Source organism: Lethenteron reissneri, chromosome 19, assembly GCF_015708825.2.
Source record: "Lethenteron reissneri isolate LAM-NWPU_2019-01 chromosome 19, ASM1570882v1, whole genome shotgun sequence".
Classification (NCBI taxonomy): domain Eukaryota; kingdom Metazoa; phylum Chordata; class Hyperoartia; order Petromyzontiformes; family Petromyzontidae; genus Lethenteron; species Lethenteron reissneri.
In genome coordinates this window covers 1,958,040-1,985,690 of record NC_083797.1, presented here as the reverse complement: position 1 = coordinate 1,985,690, position 27,651 = coordinate 1,958,040, and the positions used below count along the sequence as shown (strand labels likewise).

At 51.9% G+C, this 27,651-nt stretch overlaps 1 protein-coding gene across 1 annotated transcript; it reads right to left on the bottom strand.

Annotated features, from left to right (window-relative positions):
* On the bottom strand, positions 1-27,356 carry LOC133344104 (scavenger receptor class A member 3-like). The gene is given in 11 exon segments (XM_061554077.1): positions 1-2,023; positions 2,503-2,806; positions 3,560-3,649; positions 5,347-5,469; positions 6,395-6,672; positions 7,560-7,808; positions 9,821-9,866; positions 9,868-9,926; positions 15,106-15,237; positions 15,847-15,897; positions 27,154-27,356. Coding segments are annotated over 11 exon segments (2,058 nt in total). The 5' UTR covers positions 27,161-27,356; the 3' UTR covers positions 1-1,304.
* Positions 27,357-27,651: the final 295 nt, after the last annotated feature.

Sequence of the window (27,651 nt, the reverse complement as noted above, 5' to 3'; positions counted from 1 at the left end):
TATGTGTGCATTATAAATTGTGTTTATTATCATTATTATTATATACATGTACATCTTGATCCTAGGAACTGATATGAGCCGTGATAATTATCGAAGCGCACACCGATTTCCCGAGCGGGGAGCAATTGAGAGGGGCGGCAGCTGCCAAAGTGACCGCAAATAAAGTGCACGCGAACCGCACTCTGAAGGATAACATCTCATAAATATACACACACGTATATCATTTTCATGTATATAACTTATATAATTTTTTTTGTAATACGTAAATAACTAAGCTATTGAGAAACGTGTGTACATAGGGTCAAAAAATATCTGCACGGTCGCACGAATAATCATTCATTGTCTTATTCTAAGCCCGGCCTGTGTCAGGAACGGGTGTGCGCCACAGAATTCGTCTCCAAAAGATAAACAAAAATCTAAATGGCTCGACACGTCAGGAACAAATGGACAAATCGGCATGCGTGCTGTCCTCCTCTCGGGAAGGTTTTCGCCGATTGCCAATGTCGGTGACCCACCAACTAAAAACCTTACCACTTTCACACGCAGGAGGCTTCCGCGAACATTATCCTCCACAATGCAGGTTAGATCGCGTAAATATATAAATGCATCGTACTCAGATTGTAAATGTTGTGGCTTGGCTCTCCAACACACCGGTGTGGTGTACTAGTATCGAATTGGTAATTGGCTGTGTAGGGTGGTGGCGGGTTTAATGACACATTTATATATTTGCGCGTTCTAACCCAAAAAACCTCGATTATAAACCTCATCACATTTGCCAATCGGCCGTGTTGAAAGTAAGTCGTTACGACGGTTGGCAACACATCCCACGCCACATAGGACCTCGCGCGCATGCACGCGAGCTTTCCGCGCGAAGCGTAACAGTGGCGACCACAGGTGGTGCCATCCAGCCGTCGGTCATCCCGGGAAGTTGACCCACAACGCTTGGGTCTCTCTCCGTGACCTCCTGTCCCAGGGAGCTTTCGACACGTCGCGCGACTTCCTCGAACCGCACTCAGCCTGGCACAAGCGCCACGGTGGCAAAACACGTCACTTCGTAGCGAACGGCTTGCGCGCACGCACACACACGCACACGAGAGCTCTCCAGCTCACGTTGGGTACACACGCGTGCGGTACACACGCATGCGGCACGCGCATTCACGCGCACAGCAACGTCTCGGTTCTAATGCAAAGCGGCACTCCCTACGTCACACAGCGGACGTGTTTGCCGATCATCGGGCGAATGCGCCGTTCGTACGGAAAAAAACGCCAAATGCGGCGATGCGGACCGTGGGTGGGTGGCGCCGCTAGGGCGTATCGCCGACCATCGAGGCCTCCTCCGGCGGGGTCGCGAGCGGATCCGGCGGGGTCGCGAGCGGATCCGGCGGGGTCGCGAGCGGTTCCGGCGTCGGAGCAGACGCCTCCTCGCCGCCAGACGGGCTCTGATCGTAGGCCCGTGCCCCCGTCGCCGTCGTTGCCGGCAAATCGGGGCCAACTGTCCCTGGCGGAGAGTCGGTGCCATCCCACGCGTCCTCGGCGGTTTCCGACGCGTCTTCAAATTCCGGCTCGGAGGGTCCCGGGTCGCCGGGCGGGCCAGGCCAGCCCGGCGCACCGAGAGGGCCGGCTATGCCGGGAGGGCCCACGTCGCCCTTCTGGCCGAGCATTCCCATCTCTCCCGCGGGGCCCGGCGGCCCGACAAAGCCCGGGGGACCCTCGGGGCCGTGAATGCCGGCCGGGCCGGGTGGGCCCGGATCGCCAAAGAGACCCTCCTCTCCCTTGAGCCCCTTGGCTCCCTCGGGCCCCACGAAGCCGACAATTCCCGGGTCCCCCTTCTCGCCCCTTTTGCCGGGGGTTCCTCTCGGGCCTGTCAGGCCCTGCACCCCCTCGTGGCCAGGCAATCCCGAGACGCCTTTCTGCCCGGGGCGTCCTGCGGCGCCCAGGTCTCCGACGTCGCCCTTCTGGCCCTGGTGGCCCAATGCCCCCGAGGGGCCCGTGTCCCCAACCTTGCCATGGGGCCCTGGCAAGCCTTGGTGGAGAGAGAGAGAGAGGAGACATGCACGCCCACAATTACAGTCGTATCCACGTTATGTCTACGTACAGACGGTGTGTGCGGACAGTTGTGTGCGAGACTAATCTGGTACTATTGTTATAATCTAATATGATCATCTAACGAGTCTAATGTACAGCAGATATGTAATGAAAAAACTTAGACTTACACGTCGAAAGACAAAACATGGGAAAGGCGGCATTTTTTTTTCTTGTTCTAGAATTTAAGATCGATGGAACGACCTGTGTATGTAGAGCTTCTTTCACACCGTATGTAGCCAACTGTGAGGGGGAAGGACAAGGAGCTAAACACAAAACTCACTTCTCAAGAAGTGAGTTTATCAATTGAGATGATGCAAAAGTGCGTAGCTCCAGTGGATTCCTAATACCGGCAGGAAGAGCATTCCAGACGGCTGCAGAAGCGCATCCGAAAGCGCTCGCGATGCGCCGACCTCTGACCTTGCACGGTGACCGTGATGCCGTGCGCGATGACCTCCTTGTCCTGGTCCAGCAGCCTCAGCTCACTCATCGCCGCCGACAAATTGGACGCCTCCGTGTGCAGCCGGTCGGACAGCAAGATCTGGCGCGCCCGCATCACCCGCAGGTTGAAGCCCACCAGGGTGGCGGCGTGGGAGATGCGCGCCATGTCGGCCCATGTGACGCCCGATGGTTCGGACGCGCCGCTCACCACCTCGCTCAGGTACAGGGCCAGGCTGGCGAGGTGCTGCTCTGTGCCGTTCATGCTGATGCGCACGTTCTGCACCTGGCGTGCGCGTGCGCGCGTTTGGAGGGGGAGGGAAAGAGAGAAAGACGGGGGGCGGTAGCGTTACCTCCGCGCGTTGCCTTTGAATAACATTCGCCCGTGCACGGTCAGTTCCGCGGTAATGGAATCGCGGACGAGGGCAAGCAGCCTGACAATTACACCTGAACATTAATTGTATTTATCGTGTATATGTTTGTATATGTGTCCTTTCTCTGCACCTCTGATTAGCAAGGTTGGCTACGTACGGTGCGAAAGAAGTTCAACGTACATATGACACGCATTTCATTCGCACGATACGATTTACGGGATCGAGTGGAGTTGCCCACTCGGTGCAAACCGAATCCAATTTTACTGCGAAGTTCACGCAGCTCCTCTATTCCCTTCATGCAGCGAGCGTGCGATTGCCGCAACCTCCAGACGGACAGTACAAGTAAGAGAGACAATACAAGCGAGACAAAGGAAATTACACGATTATTTTTTGCTGGAATCGCGAGCCCAAATCTGAACGATTCACCACGTCGCCGGCGGTGGGGCGGGTGGACCGATGAGACTGGAATCGGCAACCGAAATAACAAGTAGATAAAAAAAATTTCGAATTCGGTAGAAAAAATTTAAAGGGCCGCGATGCACGTGAATAGCACGATGGAGCAGTTCCTTAACGATCCGCCGCATGCGGATCCGGAGCCGCAGGTTGCCGACAACCCAGGCGAGAGGCTTTGCCGCGTCCCCAGCTCGGTGGTTGGCCTCACTCACCTCCAAGTCCTGAATCTCAAGACGCGAGTGGACGCTCTCCGTCTTCACCTCCATCTGCTTCTCCACGTAGCGTAGCTGCTCTGCCAAGTCCTGCGCACACGGGGAATGTAAACCTATTAAAAGCCTATTTTTTCATTTTTACCAGGTAAGGCCCATTGAGCTGCGATATAGTTATTTTTCACAAGTGACGTGGCCATAAATGAGAGCTCGACGAAGCGGCTCATCGTCACGTGGACATTTATAGCAGCCAGATATTCTGAACGCGCGATGTTGATTCTAAATGTGGAGGGAAAAACCGGAGGACCCAGAGAAAATTCCACGCCACCACGGGGAGAAAGACACGCAAACTCCAAATATACAACAGGCGTCATGGTCAGAATCGATCCCACAACCTCCTGTATACGAGGCGAGGTAATTAACATCTCGCCAACATGACCTTGAAATTCACAGGCTGCTCAGGCATAACACGAGGGTTTCCACCCATCCTGGTTTTCTCAGGATCGTCCTCTTGTTGAGGTGGCCATCATCCTGGGATATCTGTTTGTGTTTTCCCGGTTTTTGTTAATTACGTAAACACATTCCTGCGGAGGGAGCTGGTAGGAATGTTGGGTTGCTCGGTCAATGGCCAGGGTCAAAGGCGGCGTGGTGTATTCCGCAAAAATGCCCGACTGTGAGGGCGGGCACAAGCCGGCGTCAGTAGGTTAAACGTTGAGTTTTATAAGGGCACCACGGGGTGACCAGCCCCTCTCCACCCAGCCCCACCCCTCCCACCCCCCACCCAGCCCCACCCTCCCCACCCAGCCCCTCCCCACCCAGCCCCTCCCTGCACGATGGACGGACACAATAAACCCCTGTGGACTGGTGGAACCAGGAGGTTCCTACCAGTATTATGGAAATAATTACACACAACTCAGGACGATGTATTCACGTGTAGAACTCGCCACTTCTGGTATTGTGAGGTCTACTTCTCCCACGATATGTCCTGGTTATTCCACCTCACAGTTGGCAACTAACTCGATGCCTCAGTAGAGCACTTTCCCTAACTGGGACTGCCTGGCACAGCACGCGTCTGTGCAGCGTGGGAAAAAAAAACATCTATATTTATTCAAATTTACTTGGACTACCAACAATTTTCAGGGCACCCCCTCAGAGACCAGCTGAGCACAAGTCAGGGTTACCTTAAGTCACTGAGCTTTGAGAATGCGATGCCCAATCATTGCGATTTGGATGTAGGATTTTCCTGTTTTTTTATTCTATTTTTAGGGATCTTTCCAAAAGAGACGTTTATATGCGCGACGCCGTGTTACCCTCCCTTTAACATTTTGCCGTGGTGGCCGTGGTGGCAAGATGTTAACTCCCTCGCCTGCTATGCAGGAGGTCGTGGTTTCTGTCCTAACGCTGACGCCTGTATATTTGGAGTTTGCACGTTCTCCCCGTGGTCGCGTGGATTTTTCTCCGGGTCCTCCGGCTTTTCCCTCCACATTTAGAAACATGCGTTTAGAGTATTTGGCTGCTATGAATCTCCATATGATAAGCCACTTGGTTGAGCTATCATTTGTGGCCAGGTCGCTCCGTGGGCCTTACCTGGTAAACTGAACACATGGATTCAGCACAAGCACAATGAGAATCATTCGTGACCGTTGCTTTAGGCCACCCCCTCCGACCGCACGCACGATCCCACCACAGCCACCGATCGCACCGCACCGCGAACCCGCAAATGGTCGATCCATTGCAAGTATGGCGAGCGTACCGATCGACTCCCCTGGCACGTAGGTCACGAGCCTCACCTGCAGCGCATCGTCCTGTGCGCTCACGGCCGCCGACAAGTTGACCGCTCGCTCCGTCAGCTCCAGCATCTCGGCCGCGGCCGCTTGGAGCTCGGCGATGTGCTCCCTGGCGCTCGCCGACGCCTGCAGCGCCACCGGCCGCGTTTCACCGCCGCGGGAAAACGCGGCGGTGAATTGGCACAACGTACGTTCAGACGACGTCCGTTCACACGACGTTCAACTCAAACAACGTTCACCTCGCACACACGACGTCCATTCGCAACGTACATTTTTATCGAATTCGACAAAAATGTCTCTTCTTGTTATTTTGGTTGCCGACCCCTGGGATGGGCCTCTAGGCAAAGGACCGTAATGGCCACCGCGGCCAAACCCGACCTTCTACGTACGCGCCTGCCGAGTGAACATCGAACGTTCGGGCACCACCGGCATGGCCTTTGTGTTTAGTTGATTGTCCTTCCCCAGCACCTCTGATAAGCATGGTTGGTTGCATTACGGTGCGAAAGAAGTTCAACATGGTGTACAGACAGACATACGTTCAATCGAGGGCCCGGACCGTTGCACGTATTGCTCTACGGCCGGCGTTAATTTTGCGTGTATTCTTTTTTGGTTTGCTAGTGGAGGAAGGATCTTGAATCGTGAAGATGAACACGACTCTCCGCCAGAGACCTCAGCGTGAGCGGCTACGACGAGGTGGAAGAAACTATTTTGAATGATGATAATAATATTAATAAAATAAAAACATTAAATTTGCAAAGCTTCACCGGGCAGCAATTCGCTCGCTCTCGTAGAGAGAGAGGGGATGACTCGGAGTCGCCAAGAGGAACCACAGACGAGCGGGTGCCAGATTCCCCCACAAAACTCTGTGGTCCTCTATGTACAAAGGTGTTGTCGGCCGATCCATGAGGGAGAAAAAAAAACGCAGACTGCGATAATTTAGCCACGTTACGGGAGACGAAAGGCTGATCTGACAATATTGTGGGGGGCGAAGTGGGGGGGCAGGGGAGGTGTAAATCGCCCGCTCCTTCACGCGCTCGCTCGCTCTCACGACCTGCGCGGCGGCTCGGCCCAGCTGGTCGATCTCCTCGCGCAGCAGCCGCTCCCCCTCCTCCCCGCCGAAGCGCTCCGCGTGCTGCAGCGTCGCGTCCAGCGCCAGGTCCAGCGTCGTGGCCCGGTGCTCGCCGCGCTGCAGCGTCTCGGCGAGGAAGGCGCGCGGGCCGGCCAGCCACAGCGCCAGCCGCGCCTCCAGGGCGCGCGCTCCCCGCGCCTCCTCGTCCACCGCCGGCTCGAGCTCCTCCCGCACGGCGCTGCGCAGCGACACCTCCACCCCTCACGGCCCACGGGGCAGACACAGGAAGGGGGGAGCGAGGCGCGTCGCGACAAGGTCCGTGGCCGTCTTGGAAACCGCCGCTCCGGGGGTCAAAGGGTCACAACGATGTCACCGCGCCCGCCGACTCGAGAGCCGATCCCACTTTCTGGGTTCACGCTCCGGCTGTTGTTGCTGTTGTTGCTGCTGCTGTTGTTGCTGCTGCTGTTGTTGCTGCTGCTGCTCTCGCCATCCTAGAATCTAAGCCAGATCCAGCAGAACGCGAGCGATGGTGGTGGAACTAAACTTTCAACTATGTTAATTTTTACCAGGTAAGAAGGCCCCACCGAGCTGCTATATCGCTCTTTTTCAGAAGTGACCTGGTCACAAATGACAGGTCAAGGAAGTGGCTTATCGTGTGGAAATGTATAGCAGGCAGCGCGTGTTTATTCTAGATGTGGAGCAACATATATATGTATGTTGAACTTCTTTCGCACCGTGCGTAGACAACAACAACAAAAATCCATGCGTCCACTGGGAGAACACGCAAACTCCAAATGTTGCAGCAGGCGTCAGGGTCGGGATCTAACCGACGACTTCTTACACACCAGACGAAGTAGTTAACATCTCGCCACGGTGGCGAGTTGCTAACTATCTCGCCATCTCACCACTAATCTTGCACACACTCGCTCACCACACGGTCCTCTCTTGAAATGGGGAGGGAAAATCTGGAGGACCCGGAGAAAAATCCACACGAGCGCAGGGATAGAGAGAGACAGAGGGAGAGACACCACAAACTCCAAATATACAGGAGGCGTCAGGGGGTCGGGATCTAACCCACGGCCTCCTGCGTACCAGGCGAGGCAATCAACATCTCTCCGCGAGCCGGCACCGCGCGGCGCAATCGTACTTTGCGTGAGCGTGGGGTCGGTCCGCGAGGCGTTGACGGCGGCGCGGAGCGCGGCGGCGTGCAGCACCCGCACCGAGGCGCTGGCGTCGTACACCGAGGAGGCGAGCGCGGTGCTCAGCTTCACCAGACGGTCCAAGCTGTCGTGCTGCTCGGCGCGCTCCCTCGCCGCCAGCTTGTAGCGGCGCAGGTGGCGCGCCACGACGCCCAGCTGGGCACGCACGTCCGAGATCTCTGCCCCCGTGTCCCAGCCTGGGGGCAGGCCGGGGGGGGGGGGGGGGGGGGACACGACGTCGCGTGAGAAATGAATCACATCGTGCTCACGAATATGAATTGTGATGATTAAAATTTCGATTTAAAACTTTCGTGACTGGCAGGGATTCGTCTTCTTGGTTCTTTTGGTAAAGTCACGTAGAAGGGAAATAATAAAATAATAAAAATAAAACATTAAATAATTATCACGATGTTTCGGCCACAACGCAAGCAGCCGTCCTCAGGTGAGGAACAGGTCTGTCGACTCTCTCATTCAGACTCTGTCTCCTCGACAGCCCTGTTCTTCACCTGAGGACGGCTGCTTGCGTTGTGGCCGAAACGTCGTGAGAATTGTATTTTATTATGTTTTATTGGTATTATTTTATTATTTCCCTTCTATATGATAATTTATAGATGTTATATTTTTACTCGGGGTAGCAACACTGAGTAACGATATAGACTCTTCCCTTGTTGTCGCCTTATTGACTCGGTTCTTCTTTTGTTGTCTGTGTGCTTTTTGTTTCGGTGCTGGGCAGTCGTAGGGTTTTCATATGCTCGGTGTGTGTATGCGTGTGTGTTGGCCGTCTTTCCCACCGTACGTAGCCAACCGCTTAAATGGGATTTTGCTCCTAATGTATCATTACTGCACGGCGTTGTGGGATGCTGTTGGCCTGAATGACGCTGCTATATAAAATTAAAGTATTATTATGATTATTCCAGAGGGTCCTGCTACATTGGGACGTTTGTGCCATCGCCAATCGCACCGCGGGCTTTTAGCTCTAGGAAGAAACCGGAGAACGGGGGGGGGGGGGAGTGAGATCGCACCGCCCGGCTGCGTCCGTGGTCCCTCGGCGATTGCGAGAGAAGCAATTTACGTGAACGACTGGTGACGCTGCTCCACATTCTTAACATCGTGAACACATCTTGCACTCGCGTTGTCTCGAGGTGTTAATCCGGCAGCCCGCTGTCGAAGAAAATAACTGTCTGTCGTGTCAATGCGAATGTTGCCGAGCGTTCTAGCGATTTTAACGCACCCTGGCAGGGGTGCACGGGTTTGACAAACCCTCGGTGTGAGCCCCACCAAAACCTCGCCTCCCAACGCGCTGGTGGAGCCACGGGACCTGGCGTCGTGGTCGTGGCATTCTGCCTTCACCAATGGCATCGGCGAGCGGCTAAACCAACGGCGAGCGGCTACTTAAGCGGGGAGTATTGCCGCATCCATGCGTGGTTCCCAGAAGCAGACTTTTCAGGAGCGAACATTGGCGTCTACGCCGCATTGACGAGTCCTAATAATGACTAAGCCGGTGCCCCGGTTGTCTGTCTGTGCAATGCTGATGCTGCTGCCGCTGTCAGCCGGGTCACATCTCACTCAAAACGCACTTCGATGGTGACCTCCAACAAGAGGGCCGCAATGCATTTCGATTTAAAGCTTTCGTGACTGCAGGGATTCGTCTTCTTGGTTCTTTCGGTAAAGTCACGTGGAAGGGAAATAAAAAAATAATAAAAATAAAACATAATAAAATACAATTCTCAGTGAGAATAAAAATACAACATAATAAAATACAATTCTCAGTGAGAATCGTATTTTATTATGTTTTATTTATTACTTTACCGAAAGAACCAAGAAGACACAACGCATTTCTTCGGGAACTGCCGACGGTTTGCTCCGTCCGCACACGTTGCGCGCTGCTCAGAACGTGCGCTCACACACCGTGGGGAACGTCGCTCTGCGCTAGCGCGTCTGAAAGCGACGCACAGGGGAGTTGGGGGGGGGTGCGAGCGATCATCAAGGGGCAGCTTCTCGGCGCTTTGGCACGCAAATCTGGCTGTGACGGTCCCTACCTGATGACGGAGACTTGTGTTGCCTCCGAAACGTCGCGATTTTTATTTTATTTTCATAATTTTAATTTCATTTTTTACCTACGTGACTTTACCGAAAGAACTAAGAGTACGAATCCTTGCAGTCACGAAAGCTTCAAATCCTAGAACGCCACGAGGGGACAGCGCTTCACCTGCTCCGAGTTGACCGAGGCTCAGCTCCACTCCCTCCAGCCTGCCCCCTCGACTCATCCCGCGCCGCCTGCAAGACGGTGGCGGCGCCGTCCGCCCTGCGCAGCACTGCAACCCACGCGCAAAGACAAAAGTGCCCCATGTAGCCTCCTTCCGCAGGCTGTTGGGGCAAGTGCTGCTTGCGAGTCGAAGCACTGTGTCGCGTGACATGGTGATGCCTGGCCAGCGCCACGCCCGGCCTCCTTTGTCTCCCAGTGTCGGAAACGTTTACACGCAACACAAGTCACGACATCACAACATTGGACATATAGCAGTGGTACATCTATATATATTTAAGGGAAAATTTGTGATTATGTGTGTCTGTTCGAAATGTTTAGCATACTTCCCGACATGCAACAAACTTGAAATTTAGCATGTGGGTAGCTTCCAGTCTGTACACAATGCAAAAAGTATAAAAATAGGCTTTTGTATTTGGGGGGGGCGAGGGCGCAATAATGGATATATTTTGCACGGCAAGTGATCGGTGACGTCACATCTGTGATGTCACCCGCATGCGGCAGCGTCACGCAGTGTGCCTGCTGACGTCACGCACCCCCCCACACCCTCCGCGTAGAACGTGTATTAATCCAGGACAAGAATCCTGTAGTAAAGCTAGTATATATATTTATGTTTTATACATTCTCTGTGTACATGAGGACGTCGACAAGACTAGTCACCACACGGGAGGTCAATTACTGCAACAACACAGGCCTTTTGCGACATATCGCTCATTGCTGATATGATAAAGTGGCTTTTTTCTACTTTTTGCAGCAACAACAACAAAACCTATACATTCTTGGTTCTTTCGGTAAAGTCACGCAGAAGGGAAACAATAAAATAATAAAAATACAAAACAATAACATTCTCACGACGTTTCGACTGCAACACAAGCAATCATCAAATCTGATGATGAGCATCACACCTGATGATGATTGCTTGTGTTGCAGTCGAAATGTCGTGATAATTTTATTGTTTTATGGTTTTTTATTTTTTTCTTTCCCTTCTACGTGACTTTACCGAAAGAACCACGAATATGAATCCCTGCAGTCACGAAAGCTTTACATCAAAACAACAAAACCATCAACCAATTAGGACTACGATACAGGCAAAATGTTCCGTACGGTTTTTTTCAATTCTCTTTGCCTGACGAGGAAAGAAACGTTTTTTTTTAAAACACCGCAAAGTCAAACGAACTCAAACCAAACCGACGCATTCCATGCACGTGCTGCATGCGTCTTCATTATCCCGGGCGCGTCAAACCGTTGGACTCGTTCCACCAATCAAAGCCACGTTTATCCGTAAGGGGCCGTCCATAAATGACGTCACGTGATTTTCGACGATTTTTGACCCCCCCCCTCGTCACACGGCGTCACAAAAAGTCAAACCCCCCTCAAATATGACGTCACAAAGCTCTGCCCCCCCCCCCCCCCCAAAAAAACATGCTTCAAATCGCTTTAAACTATTGTCATAGTAGTGCGTATTTAATGTGGCGCTGCACTCTGATGTTGTAGGAGAAAACATTTATTAAAAATTCTATTTAATTAAGTCGAACATGTTGTCTACATTTATTTAAAATTGCGCATTTTGATGCGACGTCACATTTCTCAAACTCCCCCCCTCCCTCGTCACACATCGTCACTAATGTCTGACCCTCCCCCCCCCCCCCAGGTTCGTGACGTCATTTATGGACGGCCCCTAACCGTGGATAATTTACCTTTAACATTAACGGGCCAAAGCAAACTTTATTAATAATAGGTTTAATTACCCTTTTATCTGGCACAAAACTGTCACCTTTGTACGGGTGTCAGTTTTGTGTCAGATAAAAGGATAAAAACCCCATTATTATATTTTGCTACTGGCAAAGGAGGTCTCATTATGCAAAGCAAACTTTTTGTGGGGGGGGGGAGGGAAATGCCCGCAGCCAGACTAAGACGCCTTTACGACACGCAGAGGGGTTCAGTGTTATTGCCCGAAGCTCGCAGCTTAAAGGCATCCTTCGAATCTCGGCGTTCGCAAAGTTAAACCAAAGAACACGGAGCTGACTTCCGTTCAATGGGTGACCCGCCTGGCCTTTTCCAGAGCTCCCCCGCCCCCAAGCTGTGGAATTACCTTCCATTGAATATTCGATCTGCTGAGTTCCTCGGTTTATTGAAATCCCGCCATAAGACATTTTTTTTACTAAAAGGCCGTTTCTCCTGATTCATTTGGTTCTGTGCTTTGGGAGTGTGTGGGGGAGGGGGGGTATTTGTACCCGTGGTTAAATCGTGAGCGTGCGTGCTTATATTAGGTTTTATAATTGTTATTTATTTGCTTGATTTTAGCTCTGTGCAGCGCCGTGTGACCTCTGGTTGAAACGCTCTAAGTGTAACTTATTATTATTAAAGTATTAAATTATAAAATTTTGATTTAAAGCTTTCCTGGCTGCATGGATTCATAGTCTTGGTTCTTTCGGTAAAGTCACGTAGAAGGGAGATAATAACATAATATAAATATAAAACAAAAAAAATTCTCACGACGTTTCGACTGCAACACAAGCAATCATCATCAGGTGTGAAATCCACGGCAAGAAAATTAGAAAAAAGTGAAATCCACAGCAAGAAAATTTGAAAAAAGTGAATAAAAAAAAATCTTGCTGTGGATTTCACACCTGATGATGATTGCTTGTGTTGCAGTCGAAACGTCGTGAGAATTTTTATTGTTTTATATTTTTATTCTTGTATTATCTCCCTTCTACGTAACTTTACCGAAAGAACCAATAGTATTAAATGAGTACTTGCATCTCTAACTGACTTCTTCCTTGAGCCTCTCTGCTGCCACGCCTTTTGCTCCGTCCTTTTCGAGTCGCACGTGTTTTCGTCGCGTACGGATGACCTGTGCCTGTACCGAACCTTTTTTTCCGGTGCCGCTTGCCGTCACACATTCTACTTGCGCTGCTCTTTCGATCACAACCATCAAATAGCTCGTTGGTTAATTGTGCAATAATCCTCTTAAGGACGCCTGTACTAGGGAACTCCACTCACCTATCACCCCCCGGGATGCCGTAAACCAGGGGGGTCCCCAGCCCCGGTTCCTAACAGGCCGCGGACCGGTAGCGGTCCGCGGCCTGTTAGGAACCGGGCCGCACAGCAGCAGGAGGTGAGAGCGGTGAGTCCGCGTGTGTACACACTCTACACACCGCATAGTGGTGAGCGGTGAGTCCGCGTGCCCCCCCCCCCATTATTTTATTATTCACCACTTCCATCCGCGCCTCTTTCCCGCACTGCACACTTATCTCAGTCAAGGTGTTGGTAAGCCCACAAGCTGCTAACCCCTAGTAGCCACAATGAGTAAAAAACAAACGTCGCTGGAGAGCTTCTTTGAAACGGGGGAAAGACCCAATGATGACCCCCCCCCTCCCCCCGGTCCGTGAAAAAATTGTCTTCCACGAAACGGGTCCCTGGTGCCAAACAGGTTGTGGACCGCTGCCCTAGAATGGTTCCCAACAGTAGAAACACACGCCCTGTACGACTCGAGACGATGGTTAGTGTTATTAGTATTGACGTGAACACCGCTGCAGCCTCGGGCGGCGCTCTCTCTGGCTCCGTATCCACGAGCTGGGTGGAGGTGCCGACGCGCCGAGAGATGGACCTCTGCGCCTGTGTGAGAATCGGCGATGAGAGATTCTCTTGCCAAATTAAAAACAGATGTCTCACCGACTTTTTTAAACTCTCTTACATATTCGTCTCTGTGGAGGGCGAGGGGGGTTGTTAAGAGAGAGGAGCACTGTAAATGAGACGTGTGTGCAACAGCAGAAGAGGTTATCAGAGATGAAAGTAAATAAACCCCAGGACATAAACCCCCAGGGGAGGGGTGGGGGGCTACCCCCACCGGTACAGCGGGCCGCTCTGTTATGATTACAGCTATCAGAGGAGATGGTTCAGGACGCATCCCTGATCCCCTCCCTATCGCTAACCGCATCGCTGGAATACTCAACCGCTCCAACATCATTGACTGTCCCCTGACCCGATTATCAGGTCCGAGCTAAGCGCATATTCATTTCGTCTCAGTCCTCGCCACTTAGTTCACCTCCACTCACTGCATTTTTGTTGTTCTATATATCTATATAAACCTCGCGTAATGCTTCCTAGCCGCTTATGATTAAATGATTAAAATCTTAACGTAAACACCGTTAAAATATTAAGGCAAACTACGTACACACACGCGCGCGAGCGGTGGTGCAGTGGTTAGCGCGCTGCGCTACGAATCTGGCGACCCGGGTTCGATTCCTGCTTACAGCCAACACCGGTGACGATTATCTGAACCGGTCCTGGGCCTCCCCTAGATCGGCTCAGCCTAAAATGAGTACCTGGTGCGGTGTGTAGTAGACATCGCCACTAGGGAGACAAAGGCGGCCGGGCATGGTGCTGACCACCCACTCCCTCGTTTGCCGTGCCGGCCTTTAAAGGTGCTCGCTAACAGCACTTGCCCCTAAATTCTGGTAAGGCAATACGGGGGATTTTTGTCTTTGTGCGCAACGTACGGCCATTTGTCGATGCATTGCTGGGAGACGGCCCCCTACCGACGGCGAGTGGCGGGGTCATGGGATGGGGGCGCTTATTTGACCGCAGTTCACCACGCTGGCGAGGTGCGCGGTGGTTTGGTGAACGCGCCGCAGACGTGGAAGCGCAAAAACGCGCAAGTTCAACGGTGAACGTAAAACACACCCACGTGCTCCCCACACAGATTATTAAACAAACACAAAAATATTTCATTTGTCAGCCTCAGCCTATGGAGGGGGTATCTGCGCCAATGTTTTATGGCTACATTCCACCAAGTTTGGCTAAAGGCTCCCAGTGGCTCGGAGTTACTCTCGACGCACGATACTCCGAGACCCCCCACGCCCCCCACTCGACAGAGAGAGAGATGAATCCTCGGCCATTTCCACCGCTGTTTTCTCTTCCATCGTTACAGAATATCGGTCGCGAGTGATACCAGAACTGGCCCTGGGTCACTCCCCCTCCCCAGCCCCCCCCCCCCCCCCACCACCCACCACCCCAACAAACATGGAACATTGAGCCAACTTGGCCCAACGGTTCCAAACACGTGGCAAAGTTTGCCCAAAGTTGCGCGTTCACTGTCCGCCCCCGACGAGGTCAGCGGCGAGCGAGGTTATGGCACCGCGAGAGCGCGAGGCGTCGTCAGCGGGGACGTGGGGCGGCCTTCATGCACAGCAGCGGATGGTGGAGCGTGGCATCGGCGCCGCCCGTACCGATACAGGCGAGGGCGGCGACGGCCACCGCCAGTGCAGCGGCCACCGGGTAGAGGGCGGAGATGGAGGCTCGCAGCAACTTCTGAGATCGGCAGCCAGGGCAGCCCGAGGCTCGCGTCTCTGCAGCAGCATCTGAGAGAGGAGAGTGTGGTGAGCGAGTGTGAGTGGGAGAGTGTGGTTAGCAAGTGTGAGTGGGAGAGTGTGGTGAGCGAGTGTGAGTGGGAGAGTGTGGTGAGCGAGTGTGAGCGGGAGAGCGTGGCGAGCGAGTGTGAGCGGGAGAGTGTGGTGAGAGAGCGTGAGTGAGTGAATGGTTGCGAATTGGCGAGGTAGTTAACATCTCAGCACGGTAGCGAAATGTGAAGCCCCTTGCCTGGTGTGCAGGAGGTCGTGGGTCCAATCCCGACCCTGACACCTGCTGCTGTATATTTGGAGTTTGCAAGTTCCGTCTCCCCGTTGTCGTGTGGATTTTTATCCGGGTCTTCCGGTTTTTCCCTCCAACTTCGTTGAGCTATCATTTGTGGCCAGGTCGCTTCTAAAAAAGAGCTATATAGCTCAGTGGGCCTTACCTGGTAAAGTAAAATTAGTTGTAATAGTTTTTATAAGCGGGGCCCCCTGCCCAATTACCCCCCTACTTCCTCCCCCCCCCCCCATCTTCGTGGTGCCCCGTGCAGTCGCACCGCCTGCACACTCGATGGCTATGCCGCCGATTCAGTATAAACGCTCTGCGGTAAGTCCACTCACCCAGGTGTTTCCAGGGATAGGTTTGCATCTCTTCCCCTTCGCCCACGTCATCTGCAAGCGCACACACACGCGCGGGGGGGAGAAAAAATCCCGTTAGAGAGCGCCCATACCCCATCGGCGTGGCGATTCAAATTCAAGACTCGGTTCATTTTCCTCTCTCGTCCATCTCTCTCACGCCCGGGTTTTTACGCTCCATCAACACAAACGTAACATGAGCACATCGCTTGCATACAGTCTGCGGGAATTAAAAATAATTGGTCCATCGCGCGCGCGCCATTCAATGCGCGTGTGCATCGTCAACTTGAACGCATCCGACATGCCATTGTGCAAGGCCTCGTCAGTGAACCGCTCCGCCGCTCACGCCGCCCGACGGACCACAATGCACGGTGACCCCCACGCCTTCGAGGTCACACATTTTGGCCCCTCCACCCACAACGCTGCGGTCAAACTCAAAGAGTCCTTCGTCATATTTTTGGGTTTTTTCGGTAAAGTCACGTAGGTAAATTTTTTAATTAAAATTAATAAAAGTGAAATAAAAATGAAATAAAAATCACGACGTTTCGGAGGCAACACAAGCCTCCGTCTTCAGGTGGAACCGTCACAGCACGATAGCTGTATCAAGTAATACAGCGAGCGTGCTGTGATTCTTATTTTATTTAACTTTTATTAATTTTAATTTAAACTTGTTTACCTATGTGACTTTACCGAAAAAACCCAAGCATATGAATCCTTGCAGACACGAAAGCTTCAAATCTAGTCCTTCGTCAGGTGGGCCGTATTCGAGCACGTACAACTTTTTGCCCATTCTGATGATCAACTCACCCCGCTGGCCTGTTCGGCATCGCCAGCCTATTGCCTGCCTATTAAATGCCTCTTCTGTTGTGATTAATTGCATTCGCTCGTGGCGATCTTTATCGCGTGACGAACACCGATAATGCATTTGGGGCCGTCCATAAATGAAGTCACGCACTTAGGGATGGGGGGTCAGACATTTGTGACGATGTTTGACGAGGGGGGGGGGTTGAGAAATGTGACGTCACATCAAAATGCGCAACTTTAAATAAATATAGAATTGTTATAACAATAATTGTCATAACAACACTCCTCCAACATCAGAGTGCAGCGCCACATTAAATACGCACTACAATGACGATAATTTAAAGCGATTTGAAGCATGTTTTATTTTCATAATGGAAATATGGTTTTGGGGGGGGGCAGAGCTTTGTGACGTCATATTTGAGGGGGGATCTGACTTTTTGTGACGCCGTGTGACGAGGGGGGGGGGGTCAAAAATCGTCCAAAATCGCGTGACGTCATTTATGGACGTCAATCGGTGAAATCCGCAGATCGGTGGCAAACCAACGCTCTCGAAATCTGTGTCAAGCACTCGAATGGTGAACGTTGACCCTGCTAAGGCACGGCAAGGCGGCCAGACAGCTTGAGGTGGTGGGAGATCCATCGTGTACCCGACAGTGGCTCACGATGGCAACTACAAACACCGCTGAGATGCGATGAATTCACCCTTCACGTGAACGCGTGAGCCGCTTTGTTTATTTTGCTTGTTGAGTTTTGGAGCCAGGCTCTGCCAGGATTGGGCAAGGACCACACCACCACCCCTCTTCCACCCGGGCTACAACAACAACAACATTACATATCTTTAAGAAAGCACAATAAAACAAACAAACGTACAATTAAAGCAAATCTATTTAATGAACTTTTTTTTTACCTTAAAATCTTATCAACGATTATCGTACCGTCTGGGACCCATATCCCGTGTGGAGTTTTAAATATGCTCCGTAATAAACATGTATGTACCCTACATAAGTGTTTTGTTGGGGGGGGGGGGTGGTGGCACAGTGGTTAGCGCACTTCTGCTATGAACTTGGCAACTTGAATTCAGAATTCCTGACGGTGGGGCGACATCAGTGGCGAGTGCGATCTGATCTCCCCCAACCGATGGCAGACCCCCGTCACCTTCACCAACCCGCATTGACCAGCGTGGTGAAGTATGGCACAAACAAACCTCCCTCCCCCCAAGGCCCCCACGACCGACACAGCGTGGGGGGGCCCTCACCCACCCGCGGCTGTGAATTACAGCTAAGTATACCACCCGGAGTTGAGGACACGTACGATAGCGCCAACGTGGGGTCCATGACGCTGGCGCAAAACGAGTGGACGGCCCGACACAATGCGAAGAGTGAAATTGTTTCCGTGATGTGTAATTTTTGTTTATACCGTATGAACGGAGCGAGGACTAGAATTATGCTTGGTGGAGGGGTGGGGCGGAGAGGGACGCGAGATTGACGGTGCCGATCAAAGTTGCGAGCGGCGTGAGTGAGTGAGGACCCCACAGCGCAGCGCTCGAGACGGCGTGAGCGAGGACCAAGCAGCACAGCGCTCGAGAGCGAGCGGCAGGCGTCTGGGAAAAAAGTCGGCACGCCGTGACTTCAACAACGCTGGGGAGCAAGGGGGGGGGGTGGTGGAGGCTGTCCCCAGCCACACGCCTCTCTATTCATCTCTGTTTATGGACAATGTCGCGCTGTTTATTTCGTGGGGTGAAAACATCTCACGTGCATTCCCCCCCACCCCCCGTTCAAAAACAACAATGATGACGCTACTGAAATGCTGACGCAGCAGCAGCAGCAGCTCTGCTTTTGCAAGGCGCACAGATGGAGGGGGGGTGGGTGGGTGGCGGGCAGGAGGGGGTAGACCTTGGCAGCCCGTCACCGTGTCCCCACGCTCACCTCGTCTGCTCCCGTCTATTAAAGAGCGGCCGGGCAGGGGACGCGGGCCGCCCGCCTTGCTGGACGTGCGGCTGGGCGCGTGGCGAGCCAAGCGCCCAGCCGGTCGAACACTTCATAGCCTTGAGTGACTCCTTGCACAGACTCCTCGCGGAACGTCGAACGCTAATCCGGACCTGTGGTCGGCAATTGTGACGTTGACGTGTGTGGCCACGTGGAACTTCCTGCACGTCGCACGGAGCCATCCGTGCGAATTGGAGCGGCACCAATTCTGGCGTGAAAACCTCTTTGTTATTCTTTGGCTGTTCCTGTAGTTTGATTGCACTTTACCAATACTGGGTTGCTAGTCATTGTTACGAGCTTTTGTCATAGTTTGTCTGCAGTCTGTCTCTATTGCGAGTGTAGTTGTCAGTATTATGACTATTGTTACGAGCTCTTACATGATTTCCGATTGGATTGTATCTAGACTTGTGCGTAGTTACTTACGGCGCGTTTGGAGATATTTCAATGTGGGAGGCGCTTTATAAAATTATCATTAAAATATTATTAACAATAATAACATTACACACACGCACAAACCCCACGCGCCAGCCGTCACAGCCGATTCCCATTTCTATTTTTCGCGACGGCGAATCGTTCCTTTGACGGAGGACACGCACGCACGCGCATCGGTGCGCGGAGTGTGAACCACGGAACGTATTCCACCTCCTCCACCTCCTCGTCGTCGGGACGGACCGGCTGTGCGTAGCTAAGAGACACCGCGCAGTGCCGTCCCATCGACTGGGAATCTTTAATCCACCGTTGCCAGCAAGGGGCCCCTCGGCAAGGGGAAGCAAGCCGTGAAGTTCTCCTCCCACCCACCTCATTCCCACATCTCCCCACGGCCACATCTCCTCCTCCTCCTACCTCCTCCTCCTCCCACAGATCGGCAGGAACTCAAACGAGTCCCCAGTGCTTGCGAGGTTTATGGACAAAGAATGAGGTCACTTGGATGTGCCCGAGCTCCGCTCGGCTGGCCAACACAAGCAGCACACTGGGCCCTAGGAGCAGGGTTGTTCAGCAAGCGCCGATCTTTCGACAATCTAAAGTTACCGATTCGAATCATTGATCACGGTTAAATTTACGTAACAAACTAGGACCAATGTTTAATCGAGAGGGCCCTTGCCTATAAACATCTGGCACTTCACCTGCAGAATTAGTTCAAGCAAGTCTGACCCAGACGATAAGACAATGGATGACAACAACCGGTCCAGAGTTTGAAACGTTGAACCCAAATCTGCTGAATGAGTGCTCCCAGATGGTCGTGTGGCTGATGGGATTTGTAAAAAAACGTTTATTTTGTTATTTATATTCTCCACAAACGCATTGAACATCATCGATTCTCACAGCACAACCAGCTGAAAGTATCGTGAGCGAAGGGATTCATTATATTTTACTAACTGACTGCACCGTCACACGGCCAGTATCCATAAACCACATGCAATAAACGCGAATCAGAAATAATCGATTCTTAAAATGCACGCGTAACGAGCTTATTAATCTATGACTCAATGAATCATAATGTTCCCGACCTATTATTACGTTTTTGCACGACCCTTACGATCAAACCATCCCAGCTGCACCCAAAGCTAAGTAAGCAAAGGTGGCGCCTGGGTAGCACGCGACTCCTTGGGAGCCAGACGGATACAAACTCTTAGGTTTTGTCGGTAAAGTCACGTAGGTAAAAAATAAAATTAAAATTAATAAAAGTAAAATAACAAAAATTAAAAATCACGACTTCATGCAGCAATCGTGCTGTGACGGTTCCACCTGAAGACGGAAGCTTGTGTTGCCTCCGAAACGTCGTGATTTTTTATTTTTTTATTTTACTTTAATTAATTTAAATTTTATTTTTTACCTACGTGACTTTACCGAAAAAACCTAAGAGTATGAATCCTTGCAGTCACGAAAGCTTCCAATCTAGAACCAGAGGGATAGCGCTGAGGCTTCCACTGCGCGGTGGCCGGGGAGATGCTCACACAGCGAGTGGAATGTTTCAATCTGTGCGGAACTTGGAACAATGTTCCCGGCTCGCGCGCGTGACTCTCCCCCAGCTACTCCGGTTTCCTCCCACGTAAAGCCAGACGCTCATTAATGGAATTGGTCAAATACCTCAATGTAGCAGGACCTCCCTTCGAAAGCAAACGAGTCTTGAGACTCAAATGTAAGGCTTCCTTCGGTAAACAGCGGGCATTCGTATCGCTACAGGGTTCTTTCCGTCCTCCCCATCCAACGCTCGCGCTGTGCACATGGTTCATGTCACTGTCTCCGTGGCGCCAAGAAAAATTCATTCCTCATTCCAGGATGTGCACGTGCGTTCGCAGAGCAAGGCTCGCAGGGACCGGGGCGAGAAATCCGGGTGCACCGGGTGGCACCACCTCCAGCGCGGGCCGAGCGCTCCAGGGCTGGCTACTCCAGCCGTGGCGAGTTTGTTTGTGGCCGCCGATGGAGAAGTCATCTCTCTCTGGCCACACACGACGTCTGCTGCTGCTGCTCCCCGTCAGCTGTGGGATCTAAGGAGTTTCGATTTAAAGCTTTCGTGACTGCAGGGATTCATCTTATTGGTTCTTTCGGTAAAGTCACGTAGAATGGAAATAATAAAATAATAATAATAAAACATAATAAAATTATTTTATTTTTCTTATTTATTATTTCCATTATACGTGACTTTACCGAAAGAACCAAGAAGATCTAAGGAGTTGGTGGGGGGGGGGGGTGATGACCCCCTCCTCCTCTGCCCACCTCCCCCGCCCACCTCCCCCCTACCCCACCTTGGGAGGCTTCAATATCCGCCTCTGGGTGCCACGGGGAGTCCCCACAATCCCCACGGCGCAGCTGCCCGTGAAGGGGTCGCCGAGTGTAAAACGCTCGTGCTCAGCAGGGCCCTGCCACCACGACGTTGTTTGGCCAATTCCTCTCTTAAGAACGATTTGAACGCGGGAGGAAACTCTCCGTATCCGGAGAAAACGGATGGGTTCGTGTGCCCACTTGTCAGTGCTGCCTACCTCGTGGCCTGGGGTTAATTTACACACATCAAGCACTGCCATCTTCCCGGCCAAACTGGGACCAATCCCCCACGGGGTTTTGGGAGTTTTAACAAAATCTCAGTGATCCGGAAACTCCCGCCCGCCGTCCTTGCCTTAAAATTTAAAGAGGAAAAAAAAGAATGCACACCACATGGCATGTCCAGCCAGCACCCCCCCCCCACCCCCCACTGAGCCGTTGCCCAGGGGTCACGCTGTCAACAAGGCAGCGCTCCATTCCTCCCGCTCTCCATTTCTGTCGCCCTGCTTGTGCGGTGCAGATTTCAAAACAAAACTCTGTAAACAATGTTTTTTTTTATTTTGCCCGGTAAGAAGGCCCTCTGGGCTATACAGCTCTTGTTCAGAAGCGACGCGGTTATCACAAATGATAGCTCAACGAATTGGCTTTTTTCATCACGTCGAAATTTACAACATCCAAATATTCTAGATTTGAAGTTTTCGTGACTGCAGGGATCCATACGCTTTGGTATCGAAAGAACCAAAGAGTAAGCATCCAAATACTCTAAACGCGTGATGTTGAGGCTAAACGTGGAGGGGAAAACCCCGATGAGAAAAATCCTGGCGACCGCGAGAAGAGAGACACGCAGACTCCAAATACACAAACGTCAGTTGTCGGCATCGAACCCCACCACCTCTCCTGCATACCAGGCGAGGGAGTTAACATCTCCTCGCCACCGCGGCTACCCAGCTTCTCCCCGTGCCACGAACCGGAACGCGTTTGCGCCACCCGGTCCCGCGGAGGAAGAGGGGGGGTGGGTGAGGACTCATTTGCTGGGAGCGTCCAAGCGCTGTGCGTCGCCACGTGCCGACGTTTGAGAATGTGTCCAGTGCCCGACTCACTCCGGCCACGTGACGCCGCACGAGGCTGTGTTGACAATGACGCCCGCGCGCTGATGCACAGCGCCCGCTTCCCCGAAGGCGCTCTCTGCATTTGCAGCGCTTCCTTGCGCCAATCATTGTCGTGATCGTCATCGGCCATGATCTACCCGAGCCGTCGCCATCTCGAACAGTTCTGCGAATGCAGCGGTGCGTCAAGAACCCCGCAGCATGAGCCGATGTCATCGCTCCATCTCCATTCATTAGAAGTAGTATTTTGCTTAACCAGGTGAGACCTCAAGAGACCAGGATGAACCTCATTGGCAAGAGTGACCTGTGGGGGTGCAATGACTCTGCTGCTAGTGTGGAGGGAATCGATGCTTGAACCTGGGTGTATACAGGCGTCCCCGATTGAGTCGCTTGCGGTTTAAGTTTCTCATTCGACGAAAATGGAACCCTGGTCATCAATTCGAGCTTGCTACAATGTTGCTATCGTGCAAAAAAAATGTAGGTTTGTAACAAAAAAAATGTGCGGAAATAATGTTGCCAAGTGTTTATAAGTTGCATTTGTGATATTGAAACAGCTGCTTGTCCTAATTACACAAACAGGATACCGCGTTGTATAATAAATAGTGCTGATGTTAGGGGTCCGCATTCACTCACAAAGTCAGAGTTTTTAATTCCTCTCGTAATGTGTAAACATAATTTGCTTTGTGTAAACTTACACTGTCAATGTATGTCGGAGTGTGCATTATCGGTTGTGGAGCGGTTAGCGCTACGCTGCGCTACGAACCCGGCCACCCAAATTCGATTCCCTCTCACGGCCAACACCGGTGACGAATATCCGAACTGGTCTTGGGTCTCCCTAGGTCGACTCAGCCTTAAATGAATACCGTGGTGCGGTGTGTAAACATCTGCGCTGGGGGAGACAAAGGTAGCCAGGCGTGGCCGTGCCGGCCTCAATAGGTGCTCGCTAACAGCACATGCCCCAACAGCCGGTTAAAGGCTTTATGGTGGAATATTTTTGGTTATTGTTCTCAAACATTGCACGCGCAGTGCACACGCACGCCATATGTACGATTCGCACACAGATAGCATATGTTATGCGTACACGTGCCATCGCATAACACAATTTAGACACTTGAATATACACAGTGCAGCAGAGAGCTGGGACATCACGGTCGATATGCAATAGCGTGTGCGGACGAACGAGATGGCCGGCGGACAGCAGTAGGGCCGTGCATTCCTGAATCCATCCGAGCTGTCCTCGACTGTTCATCCCTTCTGCGCTCTCCCGTGTCCTCCCACATTCAAGGCCGAACGAACCACCCATTCACTGGGATGTGGCCAAACAATTCCAATGTTGCAGGACCCTCCTGCTCACAGAGCATTGAGACTCGGGGAGGGTTGTGTTTATCCTGCATAAATACACAGCCAGCAATCCACGACCACTGTGTCTTAAATGCACTGCCGAGTCAAACTAATTTCTTTAGAACAGTTTTTTTTGTGTGTTAAAGTTTGCTGTCCTTTTCGATTTAAAGCTTTCGTGACTGCAGGGATTCATCTTCTTGGTTCTTTCGGTAAAGTCACGTAGAAGGGAAATACAGGGAAATACATTTTTATTTTATTTTATTATTTTATTATATTACTTTATTATGTTTTATTTTTATTATTTTATTATTTCCCTTCTACGTGACTTTACCGAAAGAACCAAGAAGATTTGCTGTCCTTCCACACCTCCGATTTGCACGGCTGGCTACGTACGGCGTGAAAGAAGTTCAACGTACATACAACATACATGACAGTAATAGTATTACAGTGACTATGAGCAGACCATCCAGGATGCGCCTCATCTCATCAGATCTCGCAAGCTAAGCAGGTAAAAAAGCCTGGGTGGGTGACCGCCTTGTGCAAAAGGCTTTGTGGGTAGCAAAGGATGGTGCAGCAAAAACATTGTTGTACAGTACTGCATTCGCCCCACACCACCACCACACTGACCATCTAAGCGTGGTGAAGTATATGGTCAACTAAAATATCCCTCAATGGCCCTCATCCAGCAGTGGATTGGACAGACAAAAACGGGCCGTTGGGCGTACACGATGGGCCTAAATAAACACGGTTGGCTACGTACGGTGCGAAAGAAGTTCAAAGTACATACATACAAACATGCACGTGGACACACACACACAACGTGCAAGCGCTGACATCATCGCCAAGCATTCTACGCGATGCGCGTAACGCGCACGTGTGTTCCACATGTGTTCACCACAAAAGACAAAGATCCCCCGTATAGCCTTAACAGACTGTAGGGGCAAGTGCTGTGAGCGAGCACCTATGAAAGCCGGAACGGTACACGAGGGGGGTGGGTGGCCGGCACCACGCCCGACCGCCTTTGTCTCCCCAGTGGCGAAGTTTACACACCGCACCAGATACGGATTTGAGGCTGAGTCGACCTAGGGGAGGCCCAGGACCGGTTCAGATAATCGTCGCCGGTGCTGGCCGTGAGCGCGTTAACCGCTACACCACCTCTCCCCACAGTGCGTGTGTGTGGTGGACACCACGAAATCCTCTCTCCGTGTCTCTCCCCTGAAGCCCTGTCTATCTCTCTCTCCCGTGGCTTTGCGCACCACGACTCGCCCACACTGGGCTCCGTAGCTCGTCGGATTCCTCCGGCAGACGAAGCAAAGATTCCGATGGTGAAAAAATCCCTCCTGAGCCTATCGCGAACATCATACGCGCGAGCTTAAAGCTTTCACGCGTAAGTTTTCACGACCAAATATTACGATCCATCATTCGTTTATTCTGGGGAAGATCATGGAGTCTATAATGTCTTCTTTAAAAAAAAAAAACTATAAACCGTTCACCACCCGACACAGCCAAACAAAACAAGTTGGGTCTGTCGTACAAACTTATCAAAGTGTTATAAAAAAAAATAAGACAAAGTCTGCATTGATCACACGTAATCGATCCATATCAAATTATCAGAGCATGTTTGTTTGCGTGTTCACCACAGGTACTGCGTGTGGTTAATGCAGAACTTTATTCCTTGCAAAATAAATTATTTGCTGTTTGAACCTCTTAACATCTCACCCGTTTTAATGCCAGAAAGGGTAAAAACTGCTCTTATTTGTCCACTCAGTCTCAAACTTCGCTTTGAAATGTCGACGTTCGTCCTCCGGATTTGTTTCAACCCCCCAAATCGACCGGAGTGTGTGCCCACAAGTGGCGACTTGCTTTGATCGGCTCTGTCGGCTGGTGAACGCTTTCTAGTGCAACAAAACGAACACATTTTGTTTACCGGAACGATCTAACCCCAAAATAACTAAAGCATGAATCACACGACACGTGAAACGGGGTAACTTGTTTTTTGTTCAGTTGTTGTTGTTGTTTCTTACGAGTAACTTAAATCATGCAAGAACAACAACGTTGTCCCTATGAGTGCCAACGATTACCCAACAAGACAAAGATCCCCCGTGTAGCCTTAGCGGACTTTTGGGGGCAAGTGCTGTTCGCGAGTGCAGTAGCCTGTGGAAGGCCGGCACGACACGCGGCATTGGGGTGAGGTGGCCAGCACCACGGCCCAGCCGCCTTTGTCTCCCCAAAGTGGCGACGCTTTACACACCGCGCCAGGTACTCATTTGAGGCTGAGTCGACCTAGGGGAGGGGTGGGGGTAGCCTTCAGCCGAGTGCTGTTGACCAGGGGGTGGTGGGGCGGCTACACACGTGCACACGTACAGAGCCTGTTGAGTAGTAAAGGCTTTTAATAAAGTGCATTGCTACACTTTCATACAAGCTGACGTCGAGTTTGTGTGTTGTTGTTGTGTTGTGTGTATCGTTGTTGTGTTATTGTTGTGTGTGTTGTTGTGTGTATTGTGTGTGTTGTTGTTGTGTGTTGTTGTGTGTGTTGGTGTGTGTGTTGTGCGTGAGCCATGAGCCGTGTTAAAATCAGCTTTTCTTGCATTACCGGTAACCGGTTTGGAGAACAAGGGGGGGGGGGGGGAACCGGTTATCGGTTTGCCGCACGTACAGATTGTCCGAGCAATACAACACATGTATGTTGTGTACACGTGTGCGTGTTGTGTACACGTGTGTAGTGACCTGCGCGTGTGTGTGCATCCATGTGTACGTAGTCGTGTTCATGCACACGTTCCTGAGTTTGTGCGCGTGAAACTCTGACCATGTGCATATTGCACCCTACGTGTGTGTGCACCCACACACACACACCACTGTGTGTGTGTGTGCAAGACCTGCATACATACGGCTCGCGTGTGTGATCGTGGGGAGCGGTGGCGCAGTGGTTAGCGCTGACCACTGCGCCACTGAACCCAGCGGACGCCGTTCGAATCCCGGTCGCGGGCAGCGTTCGGTGGCGAACATGCGAACCGTTCCTGCGCTTTCACTAGGTCGACTCAGCCTTAAAAAAATGTATAGCTGGGGGGGAGAGACAAAGGCGGCCGTGCGTGGCGTTCGTCCACACACCACCCCATCTGCAAGGTGCTGCTCGCTAACAGCAATTTGCGCCAACAGGTCGTGAAGACCAACACCCTCGAGTGATCTGTGTCTATACGCGGTGTGGACGCGCGTGTGTGTGCGTGTGCGTGCGTGCGTAAAGGGTGGCGATATAAAAACTCGCGTGGACGTGCTGATTGGCCCGAGTGGTACTTCACCTTGCATGGCTGTGCTTGCCCTCGGCGACTCAGAGCTCGCCCTGTGATCCAGACAGCATCCCAAGCCGAACGCAAACCACGACCACCCTAAGCACCCTCTAAGCACCACGACCACCAGCACCACGACCACCCTAAGCACCCTCTAAGCACCCCACGCCGGCCGAAGCAGATCGGCAGAGAGTGTCTCCACCTTCTTTCCTTTCTCTCCGTAACAACTCCCCCCACCCACCACCCTCTCGTTAATTATTTATTTAGCCCCCCCCACTCCCCAACTTCCCCGGGTGTTTGTCCGGAGCCCCGCGGGGCTGTCGAGACACGCGGTGCGGTCCGGGCCCGCTGCTCGAGGACGCCCTCTGGTGGCAAGTTCCCACGCGTTGCCACCTCGCCCCGCCACCCTCACGTCGCATCCCAACCAGTGACAGCGAACATCAGAATCACGTTCATTTATTAACCGTCTTTATTTTAAATGTGATAGCACCTCCACTCAAGTGGGGGTGG